Here is a 20,444-nt window from a genome sequence, read left to right on the forward strand (position 1 = left end):
TGATTATGAATACAGTGAACTTGAGTGCTGTTAGAGGTATGATGGTGGTTTTCACTTCCTAGTTGACACACCGTGGAATGGTTCTTCTGGAAGTTCCTGAAAAGGAAATAAGATTAGAGTTGGCCTCAGTGACCCGAGAGCGTGACCGCAGTGCCCAAGGGACAACTGCTTAAGGCCGGTCACACACGACCATTTTGTGAGTAAGTTTCGTGTTAGCTCCGTACTTGTTGAGACCTTACCGCCGGAGATGAAAGTCCGTGAATTAAGGTGGGGTGTGCATTTCTAGGGTCGATTTTTTCTAACCCCATCCGCAGTTGTGGGAAGGTAGCATTGCTTTTATGCTGATTGCCTGAAGGAAACACTTTACTACCGTCACACCTCTACGGTCAGCAGTACAACTTCGCCCTATGACTTTGGGTTTGCTGCTTTCAGTCTTCCCGCTCTTGAACCAACCCAAAAATTGTTTTGCTGCATTAGTACATGTACAATCCAGTTTGCCTGTAATCTAAAAAATCTTTAAATTTTAATTACAGAGGCCAATCAAAGAGGATAGTCTTGTTTGAAGTCATTTTGTCTCAAAAAATCACATCAGCTACTAAATCTTTAAAAAATAGAAGTCGGTCGACATTTGTTTAATCTTATGCTGACTCATACCCAAAATTCCAACACATAATTTAAACCTTGAAACATGATACTTTTAGATCTCTCAGTTGGATACCGGTGTTCTACACTTCCAACAACAGTCGAAATGCAATACAGCACTTTGAATCGTACCCATTGATATGACTTGGTCGTTTAGAGTTCGGAAATATTTTGAAGATAGCATTTATAGGAAATGAATCTCCTGCATAGTAACTGATTTTACCAATTTAGCTTCCGGATTATTAAAGATATGACGAAGTAACACTACACTGTTGTACATTTAGTATTAAAATGATCGACAAATGATGAACTAATATCAAATACTAAATAAAATAATAATTAGATTGAATCTTATTCTGTTTATAAATGTTTTTTTAAAGTTTAAAAATATCACAATAAAATAATTTTCGAAAATTGGATAATTAATTATAATATGTCAAAATTAATTGACTAAACGTAAAAATATATTCATGATAATAATAATAATAATAATAATAATAATAATAATAATAGGTGGCAGATTGATTTTGATTTCATAAATGATAGATCATAAATATATATGAAAGAGAATTTGTTGTTTCATAAAACGAATCACATTCAATTATGATGTATTTATGGAGGTTATATTGTGACTTTATTTGGGTGGAAACTCATTGTCACATTGAATATACACATATATTTTTTTAAACAAAAATAAGTTTTCAATCATTTCATCTGAATTTAGACACGAACAAAAATATGTAGTAACTTGATATTTCTTTTTCTTTTATATAAATATTTTTTGAACAATAAATCTGTTTTTTTTACTATTTCCGTTGCGTGAAATTCTTTGAACTGACAATATGTTAACCATCGAAATTAATGGTATTTAGGATTATTACTATATACTGATTTTCCTTATGAGTTGAAGAAAAAAAATTATGTAATGAGTTGTGATTTTTCCAATTCAATTATTTATTTAAGATTAATAATGTTACTTATTCATGTGATAATTATAAATAAGTATTAAAACATATCTGAATGTATGTGATGTGGTAACCATGACTTGTAATACGTGAGATATAATGATACTAAAAAGTTTTATGTTTTTGATATGATGGAAAGAAAAGTCAATTTTCGATTAATTTACTAATTATGAGTTTTGTTCAACATTACTTCCCTTCTAATTCAATGTGATGATCATTTAATGTAGTAATTGTTTTCTTTTGTGATATACGATATTCTTGTGTTCCATTGATATGAACTATGTTCAGTCTGTGATTTGTTATAACTGGAAATATTTTCCATGTATGCAATTTCATCCTAATTATTAATCAAAGTGTGTGTACAATCAATATGTAAGTGAGTGTATTTTCGACCAGGGTTGTCGTCGTCGTGTTTTGGGGTAATAAGTCTTCACTTATACCAGTCTTTGTGTTCTTACTTTCACGTCATGAGGATTGCGGAGGTCTCTCGTTCCGAGTATAAGTGTTAAGCGTTTCCGACATAACAATCAGCGACGACCAGATATAACAAGTAAGCATCCAAGCGACAAGAAATATCACTGGCGACGGGATAAAAAAAAGTAACATCAAAAGAGCCAAGATAATCAACATTCAATTCACAAGATATAACAGTTTTCTAAAGGAAATTGAACATGAAATCGCGTAGTTAATCACTTACTCTGTCACTGATTTTTTACTCTAATAAATTATGTTTATCATTGTACATAAGAGTTGATAGTTTGACAATTTGATTTTAGATGTCATTTAGTTTGAAACATCATCAAATCATCTATAAGAAGGTAATTTATATGATAGACTAAATTTATTAGATAGGTAGTTTGAAGTAGAAAAATTACTTGGTTGTCTTAAAAGTTTGTTTCTTTATTTAATTCATTAAAGTTATTTTTATTGAGATATGGTCAACTAAATCAACTTTACTCGTGAGTGATTCTGATTATCATTAAAATGATAAAAAATTCCTATTAGGAATTCTCACTTTATATTTGCTGCGCATATACAAAGAAATTCCAGTAAAATATAGTATTCTCAGTAATTTCTCATTAATTATGAATTCTAAATAGTATTAATGCTAATAATAATCCATTATATGTGACTCCAATGATATTGTCTTACGCTCTACTCACTTATTGATAGCGTAAATATCAATTAGGTTAATATTTCTGTCCCTTCTATATTATCCGTAATTTTCTGTGTTGTTATTTTTACAATACTGTGTGATCTGTAACCTGAATTTGAATTGAATCATCAAATGAAAGTCTGTTCAATACTTACAAATGCTAACAAATATATGTTATGTATAATTCTAAGTTTGTTAATCTCTATCTAAGCAATATATTTGTTCTTAGTCAGCAATTTATATTGATCATTAATAATGGTCCTAATTCTGTTGAAATCTGATAAAAAAACCAATGGAAATAAATTTTCCTTCACTCATATATCATTACTCTATCATAGTCAGAATCTTCAAATAATATCAAAACGTATGCATTTCATTGGTTTTCTCTCGATTCTCTTCATTCTTCATCCATCACATACATACACTCTCATTATCATTGGGTTTCACATCTTTGTACTAATAAAAATTTATTTCTTGTGTAAGCTAAATAACTATTTGTTTTTAATGTTTTTTTCCTTCATAAATTATTAAATGACAACTGAAAGTTTTCGTTGCATAGATCAGAAGGAATATTTTGAAATCAAATTAATTTAAATACTTGCATTTTGACGCATTACATTTTTAAAATATGTTTCCTTTTATATCTGTTCATATGTTTTATGCAGTACATAATGAAATATACCATCTTTGTACATTGAATATATATACGGCCACATAAACAGATAAATTCATGCACAAAATATAAAACCTTTTACCTGTTATCTTGTATATATCATTGACAAGTACATGTCCTTAAATGATTATTGCTGAAATTACATTTTTATTGTCAACAATTTGGTTTCTTGTAATAAATCCATTGTTGAAAAAGAATAACTATATATATAAGACTTATTTTCAAAATACTTTCTACACAAGAACCTTTAATTTTGTTAACAAACTTTGGTTTCAGATTTGATTTTCGAGTCTTTGCAGAGTATGTAATAATAAATGTTTATCATCGAATTATTCTGTTTTATGTGATTCATTGTTATACTTCATCATTGCTAATTAAATATACTTGGCTTGCCTGGTAAATACGTTTGCTGAGCTATTGAGGTTTCTTGTAAAACGATTTGGGGATTATAAAGCGGTTTGTCAGGTGCTTACAAAAAAAACGCACCTCAGAAATAGTTCTTTTCAAAGGGTTTCGTTCATATAAGTAAAGCCTGAAGGAACATCGAGAGCATACGGTCTTTCATGCTTTGTAAATTTCTATTCACTATTTTAATGATAGCTGATAAACTATATATAAAGAAAATTATATATGAATGCTCCGAACGTTGAAAACGGTGATATCACATATTTATTCCCATAAGTGATACTTTAAGGCAAAGAAGATTAATGTATCTTAAGTTTTTTTGAAGTAATTCACTAACGGTTTTATTTCGTGTATCTAATTGGACAGAAAACTTAAGGGTAGAATATTTCACCAGAGGATCAAAAGATTGTCATCAAATATATCACATACAGATGAAATAGTTATCATTATAAGCAAAGATGGATTACGTAATGGCGTTTGAAGCGAATGTTACTGGGATCAAGTCTCAGAGTGAAAGTCAACTGTGAGGTGCAGGTACATTCAGCTGACGAGTCCCAAATAGGACGAAACGCGCATCCTGTATTCCACTGCTAACAACTATCCATCTTTGCTTGTGAATTAAAGCAATATCGAGGCAGTCCGCACAATATGCACATATGCCAATAAGAGACTGATCAATTGCAGTCTTAAACCTCAATGGGAAGATACAAGCAAAACAATACCATGTGAATTTAGTTATCACTACTTAAGTATTCAAGTAGCATAAAAATTACAGGGATTCATGAGTCAACTTTGATAAAAACTGATTCGTGGTTGTTTCTTGGAGAAAAGTAGTTTATCAATTTTTTTCATTATTTGTCTTGTGGTTTCTAGAACAGTTCACATTCATTAATTGACAACATATTTAAGATGATTTGATTTTAACTATTTCATTTATTTTTTATTTTGTAGAGGCTGATACTATGTTAAGCCTACGTAGGTTATTCTAGCCTCTGGAAAAACGAACGTCGAGAAATTAATTTACCAAAAGTTGATATCAATGTGTTTAGTTTGTATTTCTCTCTTGAAGTTGTACTTTATTTTATTCATAAGATTAACCTTGACCTCCCTGTTATCAACAGAAATTCTTTAAAATAATATTTATTTATTATACTTGAACGTTGTAATTGTAAAAGACCTAATGCGTTTTCTGTTAGATCACGATTTAATTCAATGTAATATTTATTCAGTAGGTATATCATTCGCTTCAATTTTATTTCAGTGTTTTTTTTCTTCATTCTATCATCATCATTCATTATTCATTCTGATCATTCAGTGTGGTATTTACTCAATATAGTATTTATCCGTTAAATCTCAGTGTAGATTATAATTATATCGTTTCAGTTATGTATATTATTTTTTTGACATTATCTAATCTAAGTAAAATCTATTTTGGACAAGTGTTTTTTCCGAGTCATTCTGAATTGATTTATTATGCAGTTAATGGTAACTTGTCAAAAAATTTTTGTTTTTGATATTTATTATTGATTTTTATTTGTGAATTACTTGTTTAAATTACAAGAAACGGAAACAATAAATAAATAGTGAGGTACTGTGTATATAAAACTGATTGAAGTAAATAACAGTCACCAAATTTGTAAATAAAATAAAGACCATTTAAGGTCAAGAGTATGTATATTAATGTAATGATTATTATGTATTTACATTACGAATTTAAACACTTCAAAATTATCTCTTCTTAATATGAGACATATATGACATATGTAAATATGAAATTACCCGAGTAAAATGGGTGTGAATTCTTCATGCAAATAACTTATTGATTTATCACTTAACACATGATTTTACTGATTCCTCAAATTCTGTAAAAGAGAGATGAAAGACAGTAAAGAGATAATGTAAGGTCATTTACTTAAGGAAGTGAAATAAATAATTGTGTAGCTTGAAATTCTACCATTACTGAATAAGTTTATAGCTACTAAAAAGTGAGTTGATTCGTGTCAACTTAACAATTTTAATGGTGGACATTTGTGTTGTTTAGATTGATGTATATAATGATTACAGGAAGTATTTAGATAAATATTCAATAATTATTCACTTTATAAAAAAAGTATTGTAAAATTTTCTTATCGATTGCTCTTGGTTCTGTTTTTTTTAATATTCATTTTATATTGGGCAAATAAGGTCATCTGATAACGACATTTAATACCTGAATTTACGACATCATTGGATATTTCTACTATTATTATGTACATAGCTTTATGAATCAAACCTTGTTCAAATGGATCTTTATTACAAGGAGCTGTATAAGTAATCTTTCCCTTACAGAAAAGAACAGTTTTTCAGCTGTATTTATATTTACACATGTAGATTTTTATGCATATATAAGGAAAATATTTTTTTGTTAGTGGTGTTTTTTTTTAATAATTTGAAATATCTTGTAAAAACAACGTGCAAAACTAGACAAAACTTACAGTTAACAACACCAACTGATCTTACTTGAATGACCATTAAAACTCACGAAACATTGGACATCTATTTTATCAAAGTATGGGACTCTTAATCAATGAGCATCTACGAGCACACTGGGAATCAAACTTAGGGCCTTCCATCTTCAGTTGAATGCTAATTACTTAGAACACTGATCCAGGATTGAGTGGTGAACATGTTTAATTTCAGTCAGTTCACGATATTGGGCAATTATTTTCGAATGTAGTTCGTTGTTAATTTCCTCACACTCATAGTTGAGTTCCATTAGTCATATTTTCTTGCTGAAACTCTGGGTATGACTTTTCGAAATGATTCGCAAGTGAGCACATGATTTTTATTGATATGCAGGAGGTTTCGGAAGATTATTAAACTTTATACTTAACTTCATGAACTGGTAAGCACTTTCGAGGAGTCACATACTAGAACGTAACGGCTATTTGTTCAGATTTTAATGGTTATTTAGCCAACATTAGTATGTCATGTTGATTTTAAAATTTAAATATATCCATAAGCCACACTGCATAGTGATAATTAACAAAGTTTTATCTCATCTACATAAAGAATAGCATTTCTTTTTTATTAAAATTATATATTCTCTATTTGTTTTATATTTAGTGCACTGTAAAAGCATTTTTACTTTTGTTGTGATTAATTTTCTTGGATATACTAAATGTATGTATGTATGTTTACATATGCATGTGCTTAATCTTATATTCAATGAAAAAGGCTAACAGAATATGTATACATTTAGTTCGAAATGCGAAATAGGCTTATATAGTTTAAGGACGTTAGATATTAGACATAGAAAAATGGTTATTGAAATTTTGTATAAGAAAGGCTTTGAACCCTTACTAGTTCTGTCCTCATTTTGTGCGTACAAAAAATTTTATTGGAATATTTAACAACGATCAAACGTTTAATCACTAGCCACTATCCCTTCTAACCTTATTACATCCTTTTTTGTCCCTTTTAAACATATGAAAAAAATTCCATAAATTGTTGAACATTCGCTTTAGTTATCTCAATTAGGATTGATTTCCACTACATTTCTACATGCAGCAGGCGAATTAGTACGTGAAGATAAACAAAATTGCCCTAGAAATCTTGATTAGAAGCAATGGGTAGAAGAATATATCAGATTATCTCCACCTCCCCCAATTTCCTTTTACTATCATTTATCAATAAATATATTTAATAAAGATAATCTAGTTCAGTTGTCTGTTTTAATTACGATGTGACATTCGCCTATTTTTCACATATATCAAATACCTTATTCTTAACAGCTCTTTTAAATTCCAATTTACGATTACTAATGATCAATATTTATCGATTCTATGTTTGTTTAACATCATATCACGTCGTTTTGGCTTTAAAAATAATTGTTTACTGGTTCTGATAATAATAATTTATATATTCTGAAAATAATAATTACAGAATTCACGCCAGTTTACAGGCATGATAAATTTGATATAATGGAATATCAGTAATGTTTGTGTGTGTATGTGTTTAAAAAATAGATTGACAATACTACTACAGCGAAGAAAAGAAAAGAAAATTATGTTTTTGGTATTTACTGCTTGGATCGAAAAAAATTTCACAGAAAATTTAAAGGTCAACATTCAATCTCTGAAATAATTGTTATACAGTGCCGGTTATAGAATATAATTTTGTGATTATATTTATATTTATACTATATTTTACGAGATATTTGCAGAATGAAATATCAATGTCTATTCTGATTATCATCTTTTTTTAATATAATATTATCGAAGAGGACCAAGTCAACATATACTACTCACATTTAATCGGTCATTAAAGTATATTTTTATCCTTAATTGTTTAATGAAACAACACAAGAAATTTTACTCCAAATTGTATGTATGTATGTATGTATATATATATATCTATTTAAACATGGTTTTCATCATTAAATTTTGTCACGTGACAAACTATTGAAAACCGTGTGGTTATAAGTAACTGTTTCGATTTAATATGGAACCCCTTGACTTTTTTCTATAATTTACCTATCAAGTATCCAATCCAAGTACTTTACTCTCATGATGGACGTGAAGTACATAGACCATAGATATTTATTGCCAACAGCACTATGGATTATTGGATTTCAGCTCAAAAATTTTTAATGTTTTCGGGGGCTTATGTTAATTCTTATCAAAAACCAATTACAAATTAAATCCTTTTTCTAAGTCCTCTTGGACAAAAAAAATAGTCTTTCTGTATAATATTTAAAAACTTATTGTTCTGAGCGTTAAGACATTGACCATAAAATCTTTTTCCGGTTATTAGGTAGACATAGTATTTAGTTATTTTTAAAGCCTAAAGTTTTTTAATAATTTTACTATATTCATGATTTTTTAAGTAGTTGTTTATAATTTTATTAGTAAAAGTATTTTGATATCATTTCACTGATTGAGCATAAAATGCCTGATTGTTATATCAACTTCTCATAGACATGGAACTCTAATTAAATTGAATTTATATATATATATATATATATATATATATATATATATATATATATTAGTGTTATCAGTTTCTCTCTCTATATATCGTTCTTTAATTGAAGTAAATCTCTCTCAAGGTGGAAAAACGTTTTGATATACTAAATAAATCTACTATTTAAAACACTTTGCTTCTGACTTTTTTCTTTAAGTGAACATTAATCAATATATGTGTTTACGTATATCGTTTTGTCAATTTTCTGGTAAATTCCATTCATTGTCCGTTTTTTCTCCTTATCAGTTGTATTTGTCACGAAATAGAACAGAGTGAACAGGTGGGCTGTAGATTCATCCCTTAGTTTATAAATGTTTATGTTACCTAATACATTAGTGATACAAGTTAGTAAAAGCCAAGGTAGTTTTCTGTGTCCGTGTCAAGATTTAGTCAACCAACAATTCATTAAGGCCGTTAAAACGTCCACGATACGTGAATAGGTTAACGCTCCCAACTATTCCACTATGTACTATTAGTTTAGATGTTGACCCAGACCAATCCTGAAGCAACATTTTGTATTCCAATGAGAAGAAGTTCTTCCAAAACGTATTTTCATTTTTGGTCATGTTAATCAGAAAACTATTTACATTTCTTAATCTAGATTCACTAGCTAATTCAGCAGTTATGCAAGTGATTAGTGTGATATTTGCATATTGATTGGGTTTTTTTAATGGTTACTTTCTTTGTATAATATCTTTTAAAAAAGGCTGACAATAAACCAATTAATTACTTCTTTTTATATTGTATTCATATATAAGAACTTAAATCGGGAACCAACAAATCTATTTTGTTAATTTAATATTCATTTTAAGATGAGAAGTTCATTTTCACTTAATTCTGATTGATTTATTTCGAAAGTTTTCTTTCTGACCTTTGTATAGTTTTACCAAGTTTCTATTTCTAGTAACTTCTATTCACTGTGTACGATTTTTTTCGTCTTCTTTTCTTAACTCTGTCTGATTTTTCTATTTTTTCTACTATATTTTGTAATTGTTAGATGAAGTTATGGCATACATTTTAGTTAGGATACGTATAATTGTATAGGTATGTGAGATGCAGTATTTATATAATAAAATATATAGTGATTCAGCAAATGTCTTTATTTTTAGTCCATTTCGGATTGGTAAATATCTGTATGTGTCTGTCCTTGTTCCATATTTTTGATGTATCATCAGAACTCTATACAGTTTCAATCAACAGTTTACTTTGAATTAGTTTTTGTGAAAAAAAAAGCATTTGGCTAGTTAAGATAGCCTTTTTGAAAGTATCGTATCGTTTACTAAAATAATTAACTTTTGTTCTGTACATGAGGTCTATTTTTTGTTCAACATGATAAATTTATAGTGGAACTAATATGGTAATACATAAATTATGGACATTATTATATATAGAATATAAATAAAGAAATAACTTGGTGTAAATATTGTTTTTTATCGTGTTATTTTTACCGTTAGTTATGATGGTTATATTGTGTGTTGAAACAGAGATTGATAATCATGAATATAAACTGATCTTGGACGATTTTTATAGAATCTTCAACTGTTGAATTATAAGATTTCTGGAAACCAATCAATACAATAACCATACATTTACTTATGTTGAACTTTGACAAAGCTGTCAATCTTTCTAGTACATAGTTACCTACAAATACTAATGCATGGTCTGTTGCGTAGGCCTAACCACCTACTAGAACGTTTAATAACCTTGATGTATGTGATAGAAAAACTAAACATAGACTCTACTTTGATGTGTAATCCCTGTTACTGTGTGATCTAGTTGAGGGGAAATTGGAGTTGGCTAAACTAAAATGAGAAATCAAGCCATGGAATATATCAAATTTTGTCTGAATCTGTTTTTGTAGTTGGCGTCTGTAGATTACGACCACCACAACAGTCGTGGTTTATGGTGAACATGCCGCACAACATGTTTTAAAATTGATTATTGTGGTATAAAAGCATTCGTTCTTTATCTTCTTCTAGATTCTGAGTTTGAAAGCCTTTTATGATTTTTATTTCACAGATACATTACCTCTTTTATCGTCAAGTAAATCCTGTCTTTTTGAATTGTGCTTCACTTCCTAATTTCTCAGTTTATTTTTAAAAAGTGCAGCATATCTGCTTTTATCGGTTTATTCCACCTCTTGTTAACTTTATCTTACTTGTGAAATGAAACTCTGCAAATCTGACTGATATACAAATCTAACATCGTCTCTTTCCAGTTTTCCGTCTATTTTTATAGATAGAAAAGTAGGATAGATGAAGACGTATGTGAAAAAAATTATGCTATGATTGTCAAGCTTTCTTCACATAAAAGTATAACTGTCAACCACATCTGTACTCATCGAAAAATATTAGAATAAGAGATAATATCAATACTATACACAGCTATTTTATTCAACAGTCTACTTTTCGTGCTGTATTTTAGATAAAAGGTTATATGATATTATTTTAAATAGAATTTTAGAAGTCTAATTGAAGTGCCGAACTTTAGATAATAGGTAACATTATTTAACTAGAAAATAGTAATGGAAGATTTTAGAACCTAGATTTCACAGCATAAGTTACTTAATTGGATTTGCTTGTGCACAAACTAATGAAGGTTTCAACAAAAACACACTGGACTTAAGATTCTGTCGTCACCACCCCAACTTTACTATCAAATGGTTTAGTGGTCGTGAGAAAACATTTCAGTTCGTATGTAATTCACTAGTTTATCATTTAATACCCATCGATTTTAAGTGAGAGCTTTCTGGAAAATTACGTTTTTTTTCCATAAAAATAAATCTAGTTGTTTTAACCTGAAATTCATAAAATAGTATACAACTGTTTATTCGACTTATAAAATCCCCTACTATATTCATTTGCATAACTAGTAAAGTAGCTATCAAAATGAATTTGCGATTATCTATAGCCTCATCTAATTGTTTATGTAATTGTATGTTTCGGAACTACAAATATTGGCATGGTTGATTTTTATGAGCATAATTAATGCTGCTTTTTTTCCCTTTGAGACTAATTTATTTTAAATCAATCAAGTAACAATTGTTTTTATTGTTTCATTCATTAAGTTTCCTATTGCTCCGATTATTTTTTCATTGCAATACGACTATTTGTATCGTGTATCTAGCTAGGATGGATTATAATTAATGTTGATTCTGAGTAGTTTTAAACTTTAGTAACTATATTAGAATACCATTAAAAACATAAAAACACTGCACAGACCTTTCGCTCTTCTATAGGGCTCCTCAGCAGTACCCATATATGATATTACGCGTGGGATTCGAACCCGTGACCTACAGTGTTGAATGTAAACGCTTAACTTCGAGATCAATGATCCGTTGATGATTTCAGTGAAATTCAAAAATCTCTACAATATTATACTGACAATTATCCACTTATATTTTTCTATCTTCATTTCCGTAAATTGCATTGACTTGGAAACAAATCTTCAGAATACCTAAAGAATATTTTCTTATTGTTATGTTGTATGTTTTCTTTCCGTTTTAGGTACAGAAACTTCATCTTTTGATAAACATGCAACAACTAACAATAACCCAAGGTTTAGTATTTGCAGTACATCACCGCCACCGAAATCTGATAATTCTGGAAAACCAAATAACTTCATGTCGTCCTCATTATTTGAACCGAAAGTTAATGGCACTAGTGATGGTTTCATGTTGAGTAGAAGCGATACTTACTCAAATTTAAAAGAGTAAGTTATACATTTCATTTGTATTATTGTTTCTGTCATCGTTATGACACTTTCATTGACTTTAATTAATCTGTATCATCATTCTGTAAACTTCATTAGTGATTTTTTTGTTCAAGGAGTGTACATTACATTAGTAATTACGAATAGGTCAATAGATGAGATTCAGTAAATAAAAAAATATAAATATACATATATCGTTTTATGAAAAGAATTATTCTATATAAATTTGGTTTGCAAACATTGATGAACTAGTTAAATTTTGATAAACGTATTTTATTTTATTTATTATTTTGAACACATAAATATTGGTACAAAGAGGCACTGATCACATCTGCGCCACACAAGTGACTTGATTTGTGCGTGGGCTGTGATACTGCTCGGGTGCCCAAACCGAAGCGGGTGGTTTTCTTAGGGGGCAACACCCAGAGCCTTTGATCTGAAAGTCTGACCCACAAGGCAGTGGAGCTACGTCAGAAGATACAGTCCCATGGTAGCCAGTGACGAATGGTTGGCTCATACGCCATTTATTCCTCTGGGATCCTGGAGCCCATGTGCACCGTTGGTTTGAAATCAGGGTTCTCCAACTCCCCTAGGTGGATCCGCCTTATCCACCAACCCTGTTAAAGCGACTGAAATTCTCTTTTCGTCCTTTCAAATTCGTAAAGAACACCCCTGCCGCGGGAAGACAGTGAGTCAGTCAGTAACAACGTAGAACTTCGTACGTACGTACATCAGTTCGAGTTGCCACACCACATTAGCACACAGATGCAGTTGTCGATTCAAATCCCGTAGTGGTAGAGGTAATAAGAGTATAAGCAGTAATCGGGAAGATTAGGGTTTGGAGATGTTATTTAAAGAGTATAATCCAGTGAAATAAATTTGGAGAGAAAAGGGACATGAAGAATTCAGAAGATTAGAATTTGGAAGAACACAAAGAGTGGATGCACCTATGCCATTGCAAAAGATTTTGAGCCATGTCATTCAGGGTCTCTAACCATCGGTTGCTATCATCTTGCGGTCCCCAACCAGGTAGTCTACACCTACTAACATGACTCAGTCCAGACAGTGAGTAGGACTTCCTTGGGAGTGGCTGTATATGTGTGGCCATTTCATCTAAAATATTGCCGTAAAGTTAATTTTTTAATATCTTTTGTAGTTTCCTTTACGTCTTAATAATCATATTTGACAATAGTAAGTTTACATCCAAAAAATGATTCAATCAATCTGATCATTTTTATTTCTGTTCATTACTCTTTCCAATTTTCCTATGGTATTTTTTATGACGATTTCATTCGGTTAAGCAAATTTTCATAAAGTAATTGGCAGAGACAATGATGAAGACAATGGCAATTAGAGTATGATACTTTATAATTAATTTTATTTGACATTCGGTTCAGCAGACAAGAAGTCAATAAGTACGTCATTATTATTCAACTACGTTAGTAAACATGATTTTGATATATAGTTTTCTTACAATGAAGTATTTAGTGAAACATTTTATTGAAAGACAGAAGAATTAGATGATTAAAACCATTGAAATTGTTCCACTTAACTACACCTTACACCAAAAAGCAATTATTTTTTCCATTCATTTCTAAATGAGTCAAAAACGTGATAAGTAGACTAATGTGGATAGTTGAATCGTAATCCTCAACTTTTATTTCTATCAGATTAATTTTAAAACTTCGTTGAACCTTTGATTTTTACCTCTTATCTAATGACGGGAATAAAAGTTAAATTAATAGGTGGTGACAAAATCTATGTACTTCTGTCACCGTTTTTATTACTAACATCAGGTTTATTGTATACCTCAGTATTTATTAACTATCTGAAGTATAAAGATATATCAATTATTTTGGTAGTATCTATGATGACACTGTAATTTATAGACGGCGTTTGAGCGACGCTAAAGTATTCTTGAGAATGTTCACTTACTAACTAGGAATATTTAAGGGTTATAAACCAGTGTGAGGAATTAAGATTGTGATTCATAGTTGATGATTAGGGCTAGGAATTAGATTTAGGGTTTTCATCACGAACTGATATTAAGTAAAATGCCGAAACGCTTTTTAGTCAAATGGCTGAATGCGTTTCGCACTAAATGCCAAGACATGTTATCTTTTATCCGATCTGGTTCGTCCATAAATTATAGTCTCACCGTATCTATAATGTTTAGTGTTCACTAATTCACGTATATTCCATGATCAAATATGGATGTGAACAATTAGTCAATTTTTTTAATCGATAGATCTTGTAAACATATTCAAGTAGTTTTTCATGCTACCAATTTCTATTTACTATAGTAAATATGCTCAACTAACGTGCTTTTCTTAAAACAAAGAAATATTAAATTGTATTTAATGAATAATTAATTAACTTTTTAATAATGAACTGAAATTGTCCTTAATAGTGAAGTTTTAATTTCACAAACTAGTGAATGACCTGTAAATTTCATTTTATATAATCATTTGTGTTTTAACCAACTTGTAATCATGTTTATTATTGTATCAATTATTTTACTTAAAAGTTGTTCTATGCTTTAATACTGTTTCTTTGGAAATTTTTTTGTTGATAATTCAATTTTTATATAAGTAGCTTTCATTCTCCTACATCTAATATCAATTGAAACAAATGACGAAGCCTTAACATATAAGAACATAGGATATTCCTTCGTTATACTAAACTGTTGCTCTACATAATAGTTAAGTACTTGTGTCATGAAACGAAACAAGGTTTGAATAAATCAATACTATTCAAGAAATAATAATAATTATCATAAGAATAAAATGTTGATACAATTTTCATAAGAACTTTACACAATATTTAAGTGAATGAACTACGTCAGTAGACGTTTTGGTTTATATTTTACTGATGACCAACATATGTCACTGCAATGTATACAAAAATGATGATATTGAAATATTGCTTTGAAAAGCATGTCTTCGCAAACAAATAGCGAAGTGTAGAATATATATAATATCATATACACATGTATATTGTATATCTCTTAGAGAAATCTAATTTATCCTATCCAATATATTTCAAACTTGATGGTGAAACTAAACAAACAGTATATATTCTTGATTGTAAGCATTTCATTCAGTCATGCTTATGAGATTCTGTCTTACTTGAAAAACTTTCGATATACAATAAAGCCCTTAATCATGTTTAGAATCATTAGCAAAACAATTCACTGTAATAAATATATTTTTGTTATATCCCAATGAGTAGAAAAATTGTATTTCTGGCGTTTCGTGACTTCATGTAAACCAGTTCTTTATCGTAAACAAATAACCAAATTAAATTAACACAATTACAGTAGTGTCTTGACATAATTTTACAAAAATCAATTTAAAAATTACTAATAGATAAAATTTGTCTAGATTAGTTGATCAGGAATTTCACAATGAATTAAGTAGAGTGAAGATTTTCAAAAGATCATAAAATCAATCTATCATAACCCTGCTATTGATTTCAATGTAAATAGTTTGGGAAATAAGTTTTTTTTTGTTGTATATAATTTTCCACTATCGACATTGTCTATTTTTCCATAAAAATGTAAATGTGTATAATAAAAATATTTGATAATGAATATAAAAAAATAAGTACGCTATCACGAAATGTTCTATTAGAAGTGGGATTTCATTTATCAACCAATATATCACCTTCAGAAATCTTAATAATCTGGGTATACACAACGTCTCTATTTTTTCGTAGTTTGGGACGTCTTAACAATGAATATTCATTCACTATGTAACAAAACACCTTGGTTTTTAATGCTCCATCATACATTATTTAGCTGTCATTAAATTAAGTTCTTATAAAATTTAAATAAATAATTGTCTTGTACTCACATATGATTAGAATGGAGATTTATTTATTAGAGGACTAATAAGTGTCCAGTTATGATCTAGAAAATCAGCCAAGAATAAGAAATGGAACATTTATTGACAAAATACATTGAGTTACATTTGAAGCAAGAGATTTCTACATGTTGACTAATTGGTATCGTGTTTATCTATGTAGACACTACAAATTGACTGGATAAACATACATCCTCCAAAAATATCCACAAGTCAGTAATCGTTTATTGTTATGTTTGGCTAATATCTGTCTACTATACAAACTTGTTATATCGGTGGAACATTGATATGAGTGGTATTGATTGAACAATTGATCGATTACCTGAACTGATTGTGGTCGAATGATGTATACTGACAAACCCGAATGACTGGTGTAATCCAATGATTAAAAAAATATCGGAAGATATATTTTACTGGACAGTTATTCTGAATTATTTCATATCACGAAATCACACACATAAAAGATATTTTAAATAAAATAAACATTATTGAAATTTGTTTAAAACGTCAACAGATCTTGTAGCTCATTAACAAACTCATAAATTTAAAAATGCAGTTATTATGACTACTCATTACCCGTCATATCAAAAACGTTTTCAGATCCACTCAATTGCTTACAACATTTCTATTCGCCGTAATCACGTCCCAGTGTAGTGAAAGTAGTTTTCCTCATTTCAATAAATTAAGCAATATTTTAAGTATTATTAGCGAACGTATCCTTGACAAGTGAACTTCGTAAAATAACAATTTTTTCTAACGATGGTGATCTAAAATAGTCAGATTCCCTGATTGAAATTTATCCGTTTCGTGCTGTTCAGTATGTTAGAACATGTCAATTGAATGCTGTCTGTCTTGGCTCTTTTAATGCTACTTTTTATATGTGGTCGTCGCTGATTGTAATGTCGGAAACGGACCTCCACAATTCCTCACGACGTGAAAGTAAGAACACAAAGACTAGTATAAGTGAAGATTTATTAACCCCAAAACACGACGACGACAACCCTAGTCGAAAATACACTCATTTATATATTGATTTTACACACACTTTGATTAATAATTAGGATGAAATCGCATTTATGGAAAAAAATCCGGGATTTTCGGACATTTTTCTGTTCATCTAATGCAGTTTTCACTGGAGATTTCATTTCAAGTATCTGAGGTTACCTGTACTTGTCTGCTTTAAGTCAGCGGAAATCTGCCCGAAAGTGCTGGATACCAAATTCTTATTGAATTTTAAAAAGTGGACGGATAATCTCTGTAAATGTTTATCAAGAATTTAAAGTAAAAATCTTTTCGGTCAATAAGCTACTGGTGTTTTTTTTACCGAAGATAAGTGAAAATCTATTTAATCCGTTTTATAATGACTAATGAATTTTTAATCAAATCTTATTGAATGCTATTTTAATGATCAAAACCTTTCTTACAAAATGTCAATAGTTGTAATAGATAAAAAGTAAAGTAATTATCTACAATGTCAATGAACAATGAGCCCTCATACATGTTCAATTCTAAAAATATACACATGCATATTTAAGTGCGTGTGTGGTTAAGTGAACAATACATTTACAAAACAATTTGTTACATAATTTATCCTCATTCGTATTTCTATCATTTAATAAAATTTGATTTTTATCAATTTTTAGATTGTATTACTTTCTGTCCTAATTGGTTTTTAGTTTACTTTGTCTTTATGCTTCTCGGAACAGTTTTTTATTTCTTGTCTATTGTTATTATGGTTATTTGATTTACATACAGGATATCCATAGGTATATATATATATATATATATATATATATATATATTCTGTTATTGATGCCAATCATCTGAATCATATCGTAACCAATAAATGATACATATACATTTGTATATATCCTTACGTGTGCGCATTTCCACAGTATAGGTTAGCCCAATACATGAATGTAATCAGTATCATCTTTCATGTGTAGACATATATGTAAACATGTAAATACTACATCAATTCTATTTATCATTCATCATGTATACATCAGAATGATAACAGTCATAGCAAAATAATTCTGATAATCATTTTAAAGCTGTTTAAAAACTGAATAAAAGCTATACAAATAATAAATAAAATTTATTCAAGTAAACAGTGAATAATAAGGATGTGAAATACATAGGAGAATAGAAAATAATTGAGAGAAACCGAAGAGATTTCCTGTCTGTTTTTTCGTTTTTGATAGATTAAAAACAAGTTGATAAATAGAGTTTTATTTTCATGATTTCTATCATGAATGATTAATTTTTGGTTATTATTTTAGATTAATATTACGTCACATTGTGTTTATTTTACATTATATTGAGAGACGGAACAAAGTGACATGATGATAACTATGTATTTCACATTTAAATGGATTTTACACTAAGTGTTATTTGTGTTAACCCTATAAAAAAGAAAGAAGTATAACTGATTTATATGGAAATTTGAAGTTTAACACACATAATTACTGTACGTAGAATCAAATTCACTAAGGAACATGATTTTTTTCAAGATTACAGGTATATCTCGCTGATGATTGGCAAATAGAACTATACCAGCGTCTCGGGTTACCTGTCCTAGAAATTTATTGCATACTATGTTACTAGTTAGTAAATTTTGAATGCTAAAAGAATCGCTAGAAGTCTACAAACAACAACATTATTGAGGCTGAAATGTATGCATTTTTTCAAGTATAGTTGGATGCTTGCTCTCATGTTTCGTCTTGTGAAAATATTAATAAGTCTATTAATTAGATATTCGAATTTGAGTTTCTAAATATATGATTAGTTTTACTAAGTAAAATAATAGTAACATCTCAACAAGTTTCACAAACGGTAGTATCCAATTTATAGTCAGTTAATCAGTGAATAGTTTAGGGAAATATTTTACTGCCTGAATTAAAGCAACGGGCTTGAAAGTCTATTAATAAAAATATAATACGACTTTTAGACTATGAATATAATAAAATCCTCTTCTTTAAAAGTCAATAAGTGTGGATATTGTAAGAAAACTGCTATAAGTTGGTTCATTCTCAAAACATTGATGTTGATGATCTTGTCAACTCGTTATTGAACTCACAGCTCACTATTTCTCTCTCCACCTCCCTTCCTCCTCTCTTTTTCGCCATATATATATATAATTTAGATTCGCGAGTATTAATCTACAAAGAAAAAATGTTCCGAAACTAATAAATGTATTAGTAAGGTTGTGTGGACCCGTGGGTCAGTCGATAACGCATTAGGATTTGACGCTAAATGTATAAGGTTTGAGTCACGGTATTAAAAACCAACACCGTGTGTTAGTGGGATAAATTGGATTAAAGAATGCTCTATGCACGATTGCGTTAGTGCGAGCTGATTGGATAAGAATTAGCCAGTCAGCGCTAGTCGATACTTGGAGAACACCCTAGGATTTTCTCATGTAAAATCTGCAAATATACTAACGTTTTTTCCTATTGGGCTTCTTACTTCCATCTACTCCTGTTATTGGAATACAATTCCTTTTCTGCTCATTTGTATTCTGATTTGGGGAGTTGTCGAATCAATTGGTGTCCATGAACACTAAGCAATAGGAATAGCTGCGTTGTAATAAGAGGAAATTATAACACTAAGGTACAGATACATTCATCTATGGAGTTCAAAATATGACAAAACCCATATCCTAGTCTGTAATTTTCCCTCATAAAAATATTTTATAATTCGTAATAAGCAACTTTATTTCATCAACTATTTACTTTACATTTATCAAAAAGTAATCAAAACAATAGACTTAGACAATTTTTCTACATAATCAAGTTACTATTTTTTTGGTTCTTTTCACAGCAAAATGATGAGAAAGTAAATATTTTCTAAATATATTACATAATCTTTATTATTTATGATTATGCTTACTGATGATAATATTATGTTAAGCTCTCAAATATTTCATCTTATAGTTACATATACACATTTTTTTAAGAAAAAAAAAGTAATTTTCAACTGATCTGTCTTACTGTATATAGATTCAAAGTTATTTCAGTTACAGT

The 20,444-nt window shown here is 29.4% G+C and overlaps 1 protein-coding gene across 1 annotated transcript in view; it reads left to right on the forward strand.

The window, feature by feature from the left end:
- The window catches only part of MS3_00003806 (uncharacterized protein), a 93,544-nt gene that overhangs the window by 39,690 nt on the left and 33,410 nt on the right, over positions 1-20,444 (forward strand). The window contains exon 4 of the mRNA XM_012942140.3: positions 12,352-12,556. Within this exon, the coding sequence (XP_012797594.3) occupies positions 12,352-12,556 (205 nt within the window). The remainder of the gene's footprint in view (positions 1-12,351; positions 12,557-20,444) is intronic.

Source organism: Schistosoma haematobium, chromosome ZW (genome assembly GCF_000699445.3).
Source record: "Schistosoma haematobium chromosome ZW, whole genome shotgun sequence".
Taxonomy (NCBI): domain Eukaryota; kingdom Metazoa; phylum Platyhelminthes; class Trematoda; order Strigeidida; family Schistosomatidae; genus Schistosoma; species Schistosoma haematobium.